This window comes from Pinus tabuliformis, chromosome Q, assembly GCF_031772625.1.
Source record: "Pinus tabuliformis cultivar Carrire ecotype Pingquan chromosome Q, CPIR1, whole genome shotgun sequence".
Lineage (NCBI taxonomy): Eukaryota > Viridiplantae > Streptophyta > Pinopsida > Pinales > Pinaceae > Pinus > Pinus tabuliformis.
This window is the reverse complement of record NC_142296.1, coordinates 243,994,719-244,009,885: the sequence shown is the minus strand read 5'-3', so window position 1 is coordinate 244,009,885 and position 15,167 is coordinate 243,994,719. Positions and strand designations below refer to the sequence as shown.

The 15,167-nt window shown below is 38.4% G+C and overlaps 1 protein-coding gene across 2 annotated transcripts in view; it reads left to right on the top strand.

The window, feature by feature from the left end:
- Positions 1–12,729, top strand: part of LOC149219095 (beta-1,6-galactosyltransferase GALT31A-like) — a 127,339-nt gene extending 114,610 nt beyond the window's left edge. For both annotated transcript variants that reach the window (XM_089384256.1, XM_089384257.1), the window contains exon 11: positions 12,252–12,729. In XM_089384256.1, the coding sequence (XP_089240382.1) occupies positions 12,252–12,400 (149 nt within the window). In that variant the 3' untranslated portion in view covers positions 12,401–12,729. The remainder of the gene's footprint in view (positions 1–12,251) is intronic.
- The last annotated feature ends 2,438 nt before the right edge of the window (positions 12,730–15,167 follow it).

Below are 15,167 nucleotides of genomic sequence, written 5' to 3'. Positions count from 1 at the left end.
ATATTTTATTCACCCAATAAAAAATCAGAAGCGAAAAAATAAAAAAAATACAAGAAAAAGTCGAGTTAGAAGAGGAAGCTTCGCCATACGATCAAGAAACTCATTTCCAGCCGTACTGGCCACGTTTCCTCCTCAAGAAACGGGGTAGTACGACTGTAAATGCGTTTCCAGGTCGTAGGGTATGAGTTTCCTCATTTCCATTTTGTTTCCGACTGAAAACAGACCCTTCTCCAATGTTTCCTGCAACTTAGGCCCCAATCTTTCACATCAGAAAACCCACAAAATAGAGCAAATTACCAACAACTGCCGGTTGGAAAGAGACACCTGTTTGAGCCCGCTAGAGTGCTCAGAAAATTCAACCAAATTAAGCTTGGTCTGTCCTTGATAAACCCAAAAAAACCTAGAAAGGGTTGGGCTTAATTCTGTTAAATTATGGTATGTTCTATGCTTAGAGCAATTTACTTATTTTTCTTTTTATTAGCCACAAATTAGCAATCACATATACATTAAGTAAAGTGCAGATAGAACATTAAATGATCAACAGAAAACAAGCCAAGACAAGAGACACAAGATGTGGCGGCTAGCAAGGGACAAACCCCAATGCGAGGAAACCCTTTGATCAAATCTTCTTTTATCTTCAATAGTTCAATAGAGAGAAATAGTACAAAATCTGAATTCTGTAATTTTATATCAGCAGCAGCAAACCCTAGATCAGCAAAGTCAAACTTGGTCAAACTAGTTGAAATTGACCTCTAAAATACTTGGTCAATTTTTGGTCAACTTGTCCTCGAACAGCCAGAAGAAACAACCTTTTAACAACCCCAAAAGTTCAGTCAGTTTGCAGATTTCTAAAGTCAACATGCAGCCCTAAACTAGGGCAGTCAATACCGGTCAAACCAGAGGTCAGATCACCTCGATTTTTGTGCCAAAAATTACGGCCTGCCTAGGGGAGGAAACCACACCCAATTCACACTTCAGGAAGGTCAACGCTTGGTCAACGCTTGTCAAAGAGATGACCTGCTACCCTAGCGTCCTTCTTTCTGCGCCTTCCTTGCCCTAGGATGTCTTCCTTTCAGTCACACGTGTGAGAGAGAGAGGCTCCTTTTATGTGTAGGAGAGAGAGAGAGAGGAGATGAGTGAAACTGAATTGTTCAAATGAGGAGAATGCTCCTTGTATTTATATGCAAACGTTGAGGTTGAATAGACATGACTGTTGGGCTTTTGAGCCTACATAAGTTTGCTGGCCGACCTTGACAATTTGTCCATAATCAAAATAAATTCATATCTCCATAAATACTTATCGGAATCGGATGATCTTTAGATCAATCCTACACCTCTTGATGAGAGGAATCTAGGAAAAATATCAGAAGCCATAAATAAGGTGATCCACATGGAGTTTGGCCCTAGTTGCCAATTTTAACAAATTCCAACCTTCCAAAATCACCCCCAATTTGTGTGAGCACCCTCTACAGCTGGGTAATTCGTACCGCCTAAAAAAGAGCTTCCAAAGGCCTCCAAAATTAGCTGAGAATACCTCCAAGAATTATCCTTGTGCCCCCTTGTAAATCTTCAACCTCAACTCTGGTTCAAGCCCCCACAACCAACATGCTCCTCTAATGACTGCGCAGGCCCAGCTGAACCACTTCTACGCTGGCCTAGGAAGAAGAATTTCGGCCTATATGTAATCCACTCCTTGTCATATCTTGATCATAAACATTGGTTTTTTGGACTGACAGTTTGTTTTGCAGGTGTTCCAAGTGATTTGGGAATTGACATTTATTGTTTATAGGTGGACAGACTCATTGGAGGATCCATAGAAATCAAGTTAGTCACCAACAAAGGCCATAAGGCCTAGTGGTTTCTCTCAACTTTTCTTTTCTCATCACTGTCTCATTACAGCCTCAAGATACATTTTCGCAGTAGCATAAAAGGCATAGCAGTGGCACCTAAACTTATTGGGCATTCACTCTTAGTATCCTTTGCATTTTTGGTAATGGTCTTTTTGTTGGCAAAGTAATTTGATTGGGTTGCTTCTCTTACTGATATTATCATTGGTCTCTAGATTTCTTTCCTACTTCATATTACTCTTGCATTTCATTGCTAGCTCTTGCATCCATCTATTGCACTCTTGCATTCATAAGTATTTCGTTGTTAGCAATCTCATCTGATTGACAAAACATGAGATGCCTCTCAAATTATAAAAAAGAGGATCTTTTTGAGTGGGGCAGCCTAATGTTCAAGCCCATGGCCCTAGTGTTGAGATAGATAACCCAAAGGACAGTCCTTCCAATTTCTATTCATCTCCTTCACTTTGTTTTCTCAAAAAGAAAAGAAAATTTAATAAAACATTTAACATACAAAATAAAGTTTAAACAAATTTAATGAATTGATGAAGCCTTCAAGCTGGGTACCTGGCAACATCTTTGACCTTTGTCTTATAGCACTGGTATAGGCAAATAATTTAGATGGTGCCCTATAATCTTGTAGTTGGGAAAAGACACGACTTTGTTGTTCTGGATCAGGGAAGCACCTTTCCAAGCATGTCATAAGTCCTCTGCCAACCTCCCCATCCTCATTAAATTTGCTCTTATCATAAAAATATTGTGGGTTTAAGAAGTACCCAGCAGCATGTAAGGGGGAATGCAATTGCCTATCCCAACGTGCATCTATAATGTCCCAAAGAGGCATATACTTTGTCTCATCATCCCCATATCTTCTTTTGATGGCCTCCTTTGCGAGATCCATCGCCTCATAAATGTAACCCATAGCGGGTTTGTCACCATCAACCATCCTGAAAGTTCAAGCATTCAAATTTAAAGAAATATGAAACATTGTAAATAAAAAGAAGCTTGAAATGAAATTTAAAAAATGAAAAAGTTAAAAGACTAAAAGTACCTGAGAACTCTAACAAGGGAATCCGTCACAGCAATAATCTCTTTAGCATCTTTCCAGAGGCCATCATTAAACACAAGTGCAGCAATTTCGATGCCTTCAGGGGTCTTGGAATGTTTAGATCCCATCCACTCAGGTCCCAAGAACATCCTCTTCAGATTTATCTTTTGCTCAACCACAGATTGCAAAGATATGAAATTTGTTGCAAATCTAGTCACTGCAGGTCGAACAATTTCTTTACCTTCAGTGTATATTCTCATAGTGTTTAGGACAATAGTGTGGTTGTATAGGTATTTGGTTATGGATTTTGCCTTCTCCACAACCTCATGTATCCAATGAAGCTTACCAATGTCCTCAAGCATTAAATCTATGCAATGGGCAGCACAAGAGGTCCAAAAAATAGTGGGGTGCCTCATCTCAAAAAGTCTACCAGCAGCCATATAATTCGCTGCATTATCGGTGACAATTTGTACAACATTTTCTTCTCCCACTTCTTGAACGACTTCCTCCATCATTTCACAGATAAGTTGGGCAGTCTTAACCTTATCTGAAGCATCCACTGACTTGAGAAACATTGTGCCTGCGGGACAAGATACAAGGAAATTTATTAAAGTTCTATTCCTCTAATTTGTCCATCCATCACTCATGATGGTGCACCCTGTTTCTACCCATGATGAACGAAACTCAGCTAGCACAAGCATGACATCTTCAACACTCTCTAACAACATATCTGTCCTAAGGCTCTCTGATGTAGGGGCTTTGAACCCTGGACCTGCAGCAGCAATTGCATCAATCATAGCTTGCCAATAAGGACTTCTGGCACAGTGGAAAGGTATGTCAGAATAGTACCAAAAGTTAGCAATGGCCTTCCTTGCCTGACTATGGATATTTTTTTTCCAACCAGTGCTATCCAAGGTAGGTTGGGAACCGGGTTTTGTGCGGGGAGCAAAAAAGGTGTTTATGTTTCCACCTCCAGTGTTGAAGGAAGGAGTTGAAGGACTAGCATGGCTTTGAGTTTGACTTGGCCTTGGAGGCATGTGTGGAAAACTTGGGAACGGCATTGAGGATTCAACAGATTGAGGTGACATGGGGCTAGTGGCAGAAAAAGTATCAACTCCAACATTTCCTATTTCAGCATTTTGCTTTGCTTTCTTGGCATTATGCTGCTCTAACATATCAAGGGCCAAGGCTGCTTGGTATTGGACATTCTCGTCAACGTTGCCGCAAATACCTATATCATGGCCAGGTATTTTTGCAAAGTGGAACTTGAATCTATACATGCCTCCACTGCATTCCTTTTTGCAAAATTTACAAAGGAGCAAGGATTTTCCGGGAATCTTGTCACAATAAGCCCAAGCAAAGTCCCGCTCTCTCGGCATTGTTGTTGCTTTGAACTTGTGTTTAATTTGTGGCTTCTGTTAAGATTTGGAGTCTGGCTTCTATTTAATTTGTGGCTCCTGTGAAAGACAACAAAAAATCAAATTTAAAAATTATCCAAAAATTTAAAATATGCTAGAAATTTAAAAAATTAAATGAAGACAGATGTCAGTGAACATAATACATATAGAAATGTTGCCTTTCAAATTTCAATAAAACCAGAAAACATGCAGGCAGCAGAACCCTGGTTTTATTCAATGGAGCACAACAGAGCTCTGAGGTTGGTCATGACTCATAAGCTTTCAAAAGGGCCTAACACCCCAGATCTGAAACTATTATTCTAAGGATTATCACATCTGAAATTTAATAACAAAGGGCCTGAAATAAATATTTTTTCTTGTCTGGTCGTGGGCTTTAAAAGATTGATGATGATCTATCTTGGGCCTTGGCAGTGAGGGTTTTTAAAGTCTGGTGCAAGTCTTAATTTTTAAAGGATACCCTTCAGCTCAGGTACCTAATCCTCCAGCTGCATCCACATGTGCTTCTTGGACCAACTTCCAAGTTCCAATCACTTTTATTTTCTTATGTTTAATGGCACTTACTAAAAAGTAATCACAAGCAATTATCATCAAGCAGAAATCACTCATTTTGCTGTCCCTAGATTTCTCAACATGGTATCAGAGCTAAGGTGTCAAGACAGGGAAAGGAAAGGCAGCTTAGTAAAGAACACTCAAGGATTGAAGCGCTAAATGAAAGGAATCAAAGAAAGAACAAGACATCAAGAAGGACATCCCTAAAGCAGACTTGATCCATAATAAAAGCAGTAAAGAAGTATACCATCAAGATCATTTCATAGTGGAACAAAAAGTCTGAACTATTTTCATCATTCCAATTTACAATAGCCACAAAACCGAAACTCTGAGGCACAGTCAGAATTTAGATACTCTTCTGTAAGCAAGAAGTTCAAGAAAAAGAACTGGATACAAGTCAAGACAAGGAAAGATATTATTCGACAAAGACAAGGTTATTTTGGGCACAAAATTCTCAAGGCCTGATAGCAAAGAAGTTACAGCAAGCTACATTGAAAAAGACCCAATCTCATTTCAAGATCAAGCAAAAGTTCTGGCTACAAGTCCTTCACCAAGAAAGAAGACCTCCACATTTAAAGTGACACTACATCACTATTTCAAAAAGACTTAAGGTATAATTCAAAGAAAAGCGAAGTCTGTTTTGCATCTCAAGATCATCAGCAGCAACCTCAGAACCTAAGAAAGATAGATCTCCTCAAGAAGACCAAGAATTACATATCATCATTAATTACATTTTATGAAGAATCGAATCCAAAATGGCACTAAGAAGTACAGGCACCTCTCATACTCTCTTGATCAGTCATTCAAAAGGGACTGATAATCATCTATATATTTCTTTAAAGTAAACAGTTCATCTACAGGCAGAAAGTACAACAAGAAGAATTCCCTTATGAAGTTCTATTGTACAAAAGCCCTGTAGCCTTCAAGATAACAGAAAGAAGCTACAAGCATTCCATGTCTTAAAGGAATTCATGGAAAAGCAGGTCCCATCAGAAGAACGGTAAAAGAAGTCTGAAAGATAGCAATAAGGACAACAAGGATACCTTTGTGAAGAAACCAAGGTATCACAGGTAGGTATCTATAAGGTATGTATGATATTTTTATTTTTAAAGGGGTCCATCATAAGATAGGGTTAAAGTTATGGCTCTAGGGTTTGTATTTTGAACTATAGATAGCTCATAAGAAACCCTAGTCTCAAGATATTTGTTCCCTATGATTTGACTTCTAGGGTTTGTTAATTCTAGGGCATGGATAAACCCTAGTGTGACATAAAATGGTCTAGGGTTTGAACTTAAGAAACCCTAGGATGACCTCTGAATTACATAGAAACCCTAGAAAGATAACTTGACATCATGCTTTGGTATTGTATTCTTTGCTTGGAGAACTTGTTAATTAATATTGCAGGTACAAGAAGTAAAGATGGATGGGCTGATCCTTTAAAAAGCATGATAGAAGGAGGGAACTATATGGACCCTTAGATCCTCAGACTCCATTCATGATGTAAAAACTATGGATAGCAAGGAGAAATAACAGATGAAAGATCTCTGCCATGGTTAAAGAATCACCGAATGCATCATGTCAAGGAGATGGCTTCATGAAAGCAAGAACTCGTGACATCATCAAGCCTGAAAGATAGCTGAAGAAGTCTATGACAGTCACCAATAGAAGGATGTAACTCTTGGGAACCTCATTAGAAGCATAAGTGATATTTATGAGAAAAAGAAAAGGTCATCAAGTACAATGCTCATCATAAAAAAAAGGTAAACATTTGTTGGATGAGGATGATCAAGATCCTCTGTTGAAATCTTCATTGGAAGGTTCACCTACTGATAAAAGCAAGTGTCTAATGTTTGCAAGGAACATGGATGAATGCTCTCCCTCGAAAGCATGATCAAAAGAAAAGATCTCCTCCCTTGAAAAGATGTAGGAAGGCATGGGTCACACATTGACTAGATGAAATCAACACAATATGTTCTCATATGAAATATGAGGTCGCTGACAATAACTGTAGGAACTCTAACTGGAAGTTCCTGAAAAGGAAATGTGTGAAGAAAGAAAGGAAGAGATCATGAAATATGCAACTATGGAAAAGGCAATCAACATCCAAGGATTGAAAGCTTTGACTATGATATCTCCATGAAAGATATGAAGACCCTGATGAAGTCTAAAAAGGAAAGAGACCCTTGAGAATATATATCTTTGGGAGATGTGTCGATATGTATGTAGGATGCTGATGCAAACTAGAAGATGTCATGATGAAAGACCATCACAAAGGTAATTTTAATGTTCATTCCTTTATTTTTGAACAAATATCTGGATGGGTTTATGCAGGGTGCCAAGGGAAGATCTATGGATGACTTCCACCACCAATGCACATGTAGTAGGATGAAATATTATTAAGTAAACATTGTTGAAATTTCTAAGTTTGATACGTTAGAAATCCCTACTGCATTATCTGGTTTAATTTCTCCTACTTGTTCATTCCATTATAAAGTTATTTATAAATATAAATACTGAAATAAACACAAATGCAATCTTAACTCATATACAGATCAACAACTGAAATAACTGAGACAAACACACAAGGGACACTGTTATTTTTGGACAATCGTCCCCGGAGAAACCCAATGCAGGAAAATTGGTGCAACAAATATGAGGGTTTTATTATTATGCAGTTTTTGAATACAACTAGGGTGCCAGAAATGGCTCACCCAATAGAGAATGTTCTCGGCAGTAATACCTCTCCTCGGATTCAGATATTTTGGTTCATCAATCACCGGATGAACGATCCCACAGCAACTACGACAGCTCCTTAGCTGGACAATGAAAACTGCTCCAAGCTTCTCCTCTGCTCTGCGTCACTTTGATAGGGACTGCGTCACCCTCTCAATCACTAGCACTCAGTCTGCCCCACGAAAAATATCCAATGTTGCCTCTTGTCCCAACGCCAACTCTGCTAGCCTCTGCGCAGCTACTGAAGCCTCTGCGTCAGCCCCTTGGCTCTCTGCGTCATCCCTCTGGCCCTCTGCATCACCCACGCTAGCCTCCCCAGCCTCTGCGTAAGTCCCAATTGCCTCTGCGTCAGCCTCTCCAGACTCCGCGCTATCTCTCTGGCACTATCTCTGCCTCTTTGCTATGTATTCTCGGCTTCGTGCCGAACTACTCCTCGCTGCAACAGATCACTAGCTCGATTCTCTCAGCAAAACCCCACTCTAGAAAATCGAACTAACTGATCAATTTGGATAGATTGCCTTGGTCAGGAATGTAGTCTGTGGCATTATGGTGCCTAAATTGTTGAGAGACCAATGGATAGATTGCCTGGTCAGAAATCTAGTCCATGGCATTGCGTTGCCTAAAAGTTCTTCATGGTTCATATAGTTGAGATCTTCATTGTACCTGTATATGATGAATACCTCCCTAGTTAAGAGGGAGTGTTGGAAAATGTAACTAGGTTCGGTTTTCATTTAATGCATTTGAGTCATATTGTAATGTACTTGTCAAAAGAATAAAGAAAAGAACTTTATTATTATTATTATTGTGACTTATTAAAACATGTGTTTCATGCTTGGGTCACCATCTTTTAGGTCAAATTCCCCATTGAGGACTTCTAGGATTTATTTTGAGTCAATAGAGTCATTGTACTTTTAAAGAGACCCTTCTTGGGCTTTTGAATCATGTAAAAAGGTTAAGTATTGAGTCAAATATAATTTATGTATCCTCCACATCAAGTCGACCTAGAAGAAATCAAGTCAGCCTAAGGACATCAATTCGACCTCCCTTGAAGCCTATAAATAGAAGCAAGTCGAATTCATTTGTAGCACTTCATCTCAAGCAAGTTCAATATCTCTAAGGAAGTAGGGAAGTGTGAAATACGAAGCCGGGAAGCCAAAGGAAGTGCGAGTTGGGAGGAGTCTAAGGAGAAGAAGAAAAACGAAATTTTGGTGCCTCTCTCTCTATTTCGTGTCCTAGATTGGGAGATCGAAGTCTTCCAGGTTTTGCTGATGTTGGAAGCTTCTACATAGTCGAAGTTGCTGGAAGAGAGGTCGAAGATCTGGGAGGTTGACTTGGTGTGGAGGGAAGGTTTGGTCTTTGTCTAGGGTGAAGAGTCTCAAAGAATATTATTGAAAGGAAGAGGATTTTGATTGGGTTTTCCCCTCGAGGGGTGTTTTGCCCTGGCATAGTGCCTACATCTGCTGTTCATTGTTTTATGTGTTTTCGATTTGGTAATTGCTTGATGAACTAAAATAAATAAGATATAAAGAATTGTAATTACTAATAACAAATCAAGAACATCACAAGTAATTATCAAGAAAAATAAAGTCTTTCTGCCTTTATGATTTTCTAACACTAATCATGGTTGTTGGTTCACCAACGAGAGATTATAAGAGGAGGACGATGGGGATGGAGATAGATATACCGACGACACATCGGGAGAGGGTGAGATCTAGGCAGATTGAATTTCCCAGAGAGTAGAGATTCAGTGCCAGGAAGAATTGGAGCCAAAAATCGAGTAGCAGAGATTGAGGAGCAGTACCAGAGTGATTCCGAAGGATTTTCCAGTGCCGGAAGAGGCAACAGAGAGAGGCCAATTTATTCCACAGGAGGTTGCGCAGGGGCTTGCGCAAAGCCTCAAGGAGGTAGTTTGATTCAACCATAGGAGAGATCGATTCAGTCGCTGTGTGTCGGGAAAATTCTTCTATAGGGCCAGTGAATCCCACTCAATTGCAGAAACAGTCAGCAAAGGCAGATTGCAATTATTCCAGGCAGTGCGAGTTACAGCCTGTGCAGAGGTTGATGCAAAGGAAGATTGGGAGTTGATTGTGGGGCCTGATCAGGCCATGATTGCTTGTGGAGAGAGAAAAATCTCTCAGATATTTTGCTAGCGATTTCTCAGGAGAGAATTGCCAGTTTGGCATCCAGATATTGTACTCAAATTTTGCTGCTAAATAATAATAATAAAACCCTCATCTGCTGCACTGGTTTTCCCACAGTGGGTTGGACATTTGTCCAAAAATAACAATGTAATTTTTATTGTGTGTGTGCTCCATTTTCTCAGTTTCCAGTTTTATTTTCGTAGTGTGTTTTATGTTTGGTGAAAATTGCAGTAGTGATTTTATTCATTGTTTGCCGTAATAACAAATAAACTGCACATAAGAATATTCAGTTAGAAGAATAATTTCCAGTTGCTGCAATAGTGAAAATTTCACAATTACCCCCGATTCTCTTTCTTGCAACTTGTCACTGCCATTGAACTAAAAGGATCTATTGTCTTGCTGAGAGAAGAAAGGCTCATGAAAATGTGAAAAGAACCATACATTTTCAAGGGGTAACACTAACTATGGTCCATACTTGTTGAGCCTATACACTAATAATTATTTTGGTCCCCATACTGTGCCATTTGACATGTAGAAGTATCACATGATAAATGATGGAAGTCTTATCCTTCTCTCCCTATGTCTAAGAGCCAACGTGCAACAGAATTGACTTGAGGGCATACTTCCTCATATAGTTTTAAATTCCTCAGAAGTGACTCGGTAGAAGAAACGGTTCGTTTGGCTGAGTCAGCCATGACTCGGCCAACTCGGCCGTTTCCATACTGACTCGGCCGAGTCACAAACAGCGGCCCTTAACCCTAGTAAAACAGCGATTTAACAATTTTTTAATGATGTTTTAAGGTGTTTGCTGATTGGTTTGGACTCCAATGTGTTTTATGAATTAGTTAGATGTTATTTGGGGTCCATTTCCCCCTCCCAAACCCTATTTAACACACTCAAATGCTCTGTACTATTGATATGCTATTCAAATTTCATGGTAATGTTAAATTCTTAAAGTAAAAGTGACATTCTCCTTGATCTTCATTTTCATCCTTTTACTTAAATTTTTAACATTACCATGAAATGACTCAAGATGTTTGAGAGTGGTTTCAGCCTCATTGGATTTCATATGGAGAAAGTAGAATTTTAGATTTCATTCAAAATCCACAGACTTATCAGTTTTTCAGGATTTCAGGATTGGAGGATTGCAATGTTTCCATTGAATTTTGTCATGTATTAGGGTATGGAACTCGTATTTAATCAAGAGCACCAATCCCTCTATGTACCTTGATGTTAGTGACATTGGTTGTCAAACTCCTCTGGGATTCGCTCCCAAACCAGGAGCTTCTGAAAATGTCGCTCCCGCTCCCGTTTTCGCTCTCGCTCCCCACTTTCGCTCCTGCTCCCAAGTAACACTGAGCCAGATGATGTTGGAAACTCTAGCAGTAGCCACTAGCCAGTAGTACTGGTCACAGACTTTTGTTGTAGAGGCCATTTATAGCCTCCTTGGTTATGTGTTTTTTTTTTGATCTCTATATCATCATCGTGTATGTATTGGACAACGCACTGGTTGCCATTTTGATATAATGGATATATTCATGAGCCTACGTTGATCATATGTTGTCTTCTAGCTATATTCTAATGCTGTGTGTTTGGAAACATGAATGAAAATTTTTAAAATTATGTGTTTTTATAAAAAATAAATATTTAATGTATTTTTTACAACGACCGAGTCATTGAAATCGAGCCAGCCAAGTCGATACCGAGTCGGAGTCGGAGTCGGAGTTTTAAAACTATGCTTCCTCAAAATGGAATAAATTGGTATACTTGAAATTTTTAGTGCCACTCTGCAAGGACAACACAAATTTGTACCCAAATTACTTGGTAGAATATATTGGCACTAAACATGGATTGCTACGAATCATGTAGTAGGGGCACCTTGTAAGGTCCTGACAAAAAATGGTTGAAAGGTCAACAACTTTGATTTTTATTTTTAACAAAAGATGTAGATTTCAGGGGGATCAGTAAAGCCACTGCTGTCATACGATAATCCTGCAAGTTTCCTTGAGGAGTAGGAAATTGAAATATAGCTTGACTATCATATATTGATGTCAAACAATATATGTAGGGGTCTAAATCCCTCATCTGTATCTATTATAAGTCACCCAAAATCACCTATCTCATATTGAATTTGTCTACATATCTACTCATTGCACATTTTCTCAACAGGATCTAAGTGAGATAGTGGAAGTTCGATTCCTACATTGGATTTAGTATTCTGCAAAGCATCATTTCCACTCTTTTCATATATCATTTCCCCATATATTTGAAATGGCATCGTGAATTTTTAGACTCCACATATGTCCATAATTCAACGAATTGTTAATTTTTTCCCTTTACATTTAGATTTGTGAATTTTTCAATACGCTTCTTTGTGTAACAACTCAACTTTCATTGCCTACACATCTTTAAACATAGTTGAAGACAGCTATGAACTTTGATAGAGCCAGTTAATTGAGTGCTTCAATATTTTCACTAACTTCTGATAATTAAAGATTACATGTTTGTGACATTGCAGATTGTGAATGGAAGGCTCAGGCTGGAAATCCATGCGTAGCATCCTTTGATTGGAGTTGCAGTGGCATCTGCAAATCTATTGAAAGGATGAAAGATGTGCATCAACGTTGCGGTGAGGGGGATGGGGCAGTCTGGAGTGCAGTTTTTTAATATGCCCCAGACACTTTTTAGCATTGTTGCTGTAATTTATTTATTATTTTAATTCTATTCATGAATGGTTTTGTAATTTAGGAATTCAATGTGGACTGATTAAGGCATAATGTCTAGTGCGCGGTATTTGTTATAATCAGCTTCTCTCAAATGTAGCTCTTTGGAGAATGCTTTGTAATGCTTCCCCTATTTTTTTCACCACTTCAGAAGGTCTGGTTACTTGTTTCGTTGCCTGTCCTTTCTGTATACAGCTGAACTATGTACACTAATTGTGATGCCATTCTAGTTCACATTTATTCCAGAGAGATGCATCTTGATGCATTTAAGTATTTTGAGGAAAATGTGTGTTGTGATCCTATGCAGGTGTGTCTCTTTAGATCTTGTTGGTGAATAAATTGAATGAGGTGCAGGTTTCATGACCTTAAATCTAAGTTACCGGAAACTCCTGAAGAATTTCCCAGAAACGCGGATCCCCGTTTCCGATACATAAACGGATACGATTCTTGTCCGAAACACTATAAAAACGTTTTTGTGCCGTTTCAAAAAATCGGAAACTTTAGATTTGGAATTGGATACGTTTCCAAGGGATTTAAATTTTTTTGAATCCGTTTCCGGTAAAACGGATCCACGAAAATTGTGATCAGAATCCACCCTTAAAATGTTAAAAAGCTTGAAAATTTGCATAGCCATAAATAAATAATAAAAATGAAGAAATCAGATTTGCAAATAAACTCACTATAAACAGAGTCTCATAAAATATTTTCTAAATCTTTAGAAACAACAACACTCCATATATTTATAAAAAATTCTTACTAAGAAAAAGATAGATGTTCAAAAATGCAAATAAAGGGGTTTGATGAATGTCTTCGTAAAGAGATTTATTTGAGCGATTAATTTTCATTTTGGTTAAGGTTTGTTAATTGTCATTGATTTTGCTTTTGATTTCATAAATCCCTCCAATATAACAAATCTTCTCTAGCCAATCTTGTGCTTGCATATAGTCACAAGACCAAGCTGACATTGAGAAGATTGAAATGTTCAGATAGGTCTTGATGGAATATCCCAATGATCCCATGGACCTTTTAATTGTCATGCAAGGAAGATAGATATCATCTGCCATGCATGACACGTTCTTTGAAGGAGTTGGACCCGAAAGCACAAAGGCTGTTGCATTTCTGATTACATTATTAATGATGATGATAATATGTTGAATGTTATAATAATCACTAATGATGATGACAATTTTTATGCTGAATTGATGATGATGATTTGTTTATGTTGAATTCATGACAATGACTGCATTTTTAGATATAGATTCTAGATTCTAGATTCTAAAAGATGAATGGTAATATGAAATATATATATATATATATATATATATAGCATGCCGTTTCCTTGCCGTATCGTATCCTCATATTTTGAAAATTTGTCGTATCCGTTTCAAACCCCGTATCCGTATCCGTTCCCGTATCCGTTTCAGTGCAACTTAGCCTTAAATTGCTGTAAATTGGAAGAGCTGAAATTCTAAAAAAACTTGGAAGAACTTGAGGTTCTAGATTGTACAAATTGATGCCAAAACAAACTACCCCTCTAAACTGAATTTCTACCATTATACTTTGTTTTCATTATGCAATGAATCTTAATCTTTTAGCAAGCTCTCCTCTGTCAACTGGATTAGTTTACATAGGGTAGTGATTCAGAGACTTGTGCCTGCCTATCAAGTGCAATCTGTCTGTTCTCACTAAAGTTCTATGACTCTGAGTCTCATCTTTTACATTTGACTTAGTTTAATGTGGAATAAAAGTACACGTTTGGTAAGCATGTATTTGCTAGAACGTGAATGCAAAATGTTTCCTTGAGGTGATATGCAACCTAAAATCAGTGACTTGTAGGCCTTTGTGTTATTCATGAGTAGTGTCCTATGTTCAAATTAGACAGTGAATCGGAATACTTTCATGTTATAACATGATTCTGCCAACATTACACAAGGGAGCATATCAGCAAAGGGATTCAATATCCACATATATGTGCACAGTACTAGAAAGACATGAGTAGTGTCCTATGTTCAAATTAGACAGTGAATCGGAATACTTTCATGTTATAACATGATTCTGCCAACATTACACAAGGGAGCATATCAGCAAAGGGATTTAATATCCACATATATGTGCACAGTACTAGAAAGAAACTCTTCACAAGCCAAAGAGATGCTGTCAACATGTTAAAATTGGCAACTAGGGCCAAACTCCATGTGGATCACCTTATTTATGGCTTCTGATATTTTCCCTAGATTCCTCTCATCGAGAGGTGTAGGATTGATCTAAAGATCATCCGATTCCGATAAGTATTTATGGAGATATGAATTTATTTTGATTATGGACAAATTGTCAAGGTTGGCCAACAAACTTATGTTGGCTTAGAAGCCCAACATTCACGTCTATTCATCCTCAATGTTTGCATATAAATACAAAGAGCATTCTCCTCATTTGGACAATTCATTCACTCATCTTCTCTTTCTCTCCTACGCATAAAAGGAGCCTCTCTCTTTCACACGTGTGGCTGAAAGGAAGGCATCCTAGGGCAAGGAAGATGCAGAAAGAAGGACGCTAGGACAATAGGTCGTCTCTTTGACCAGTGTTGACCAAGCGTTGACCTTCCAGAAGTGCGAATTGGGTGTGGTTGCCTCTCCTAGGTAGGCCGCAATTTTTGGCATGAAAATCGAGGTGATCTGACCTCTGGTTTGACCGGTGTTGACTGCCCTAGTTTA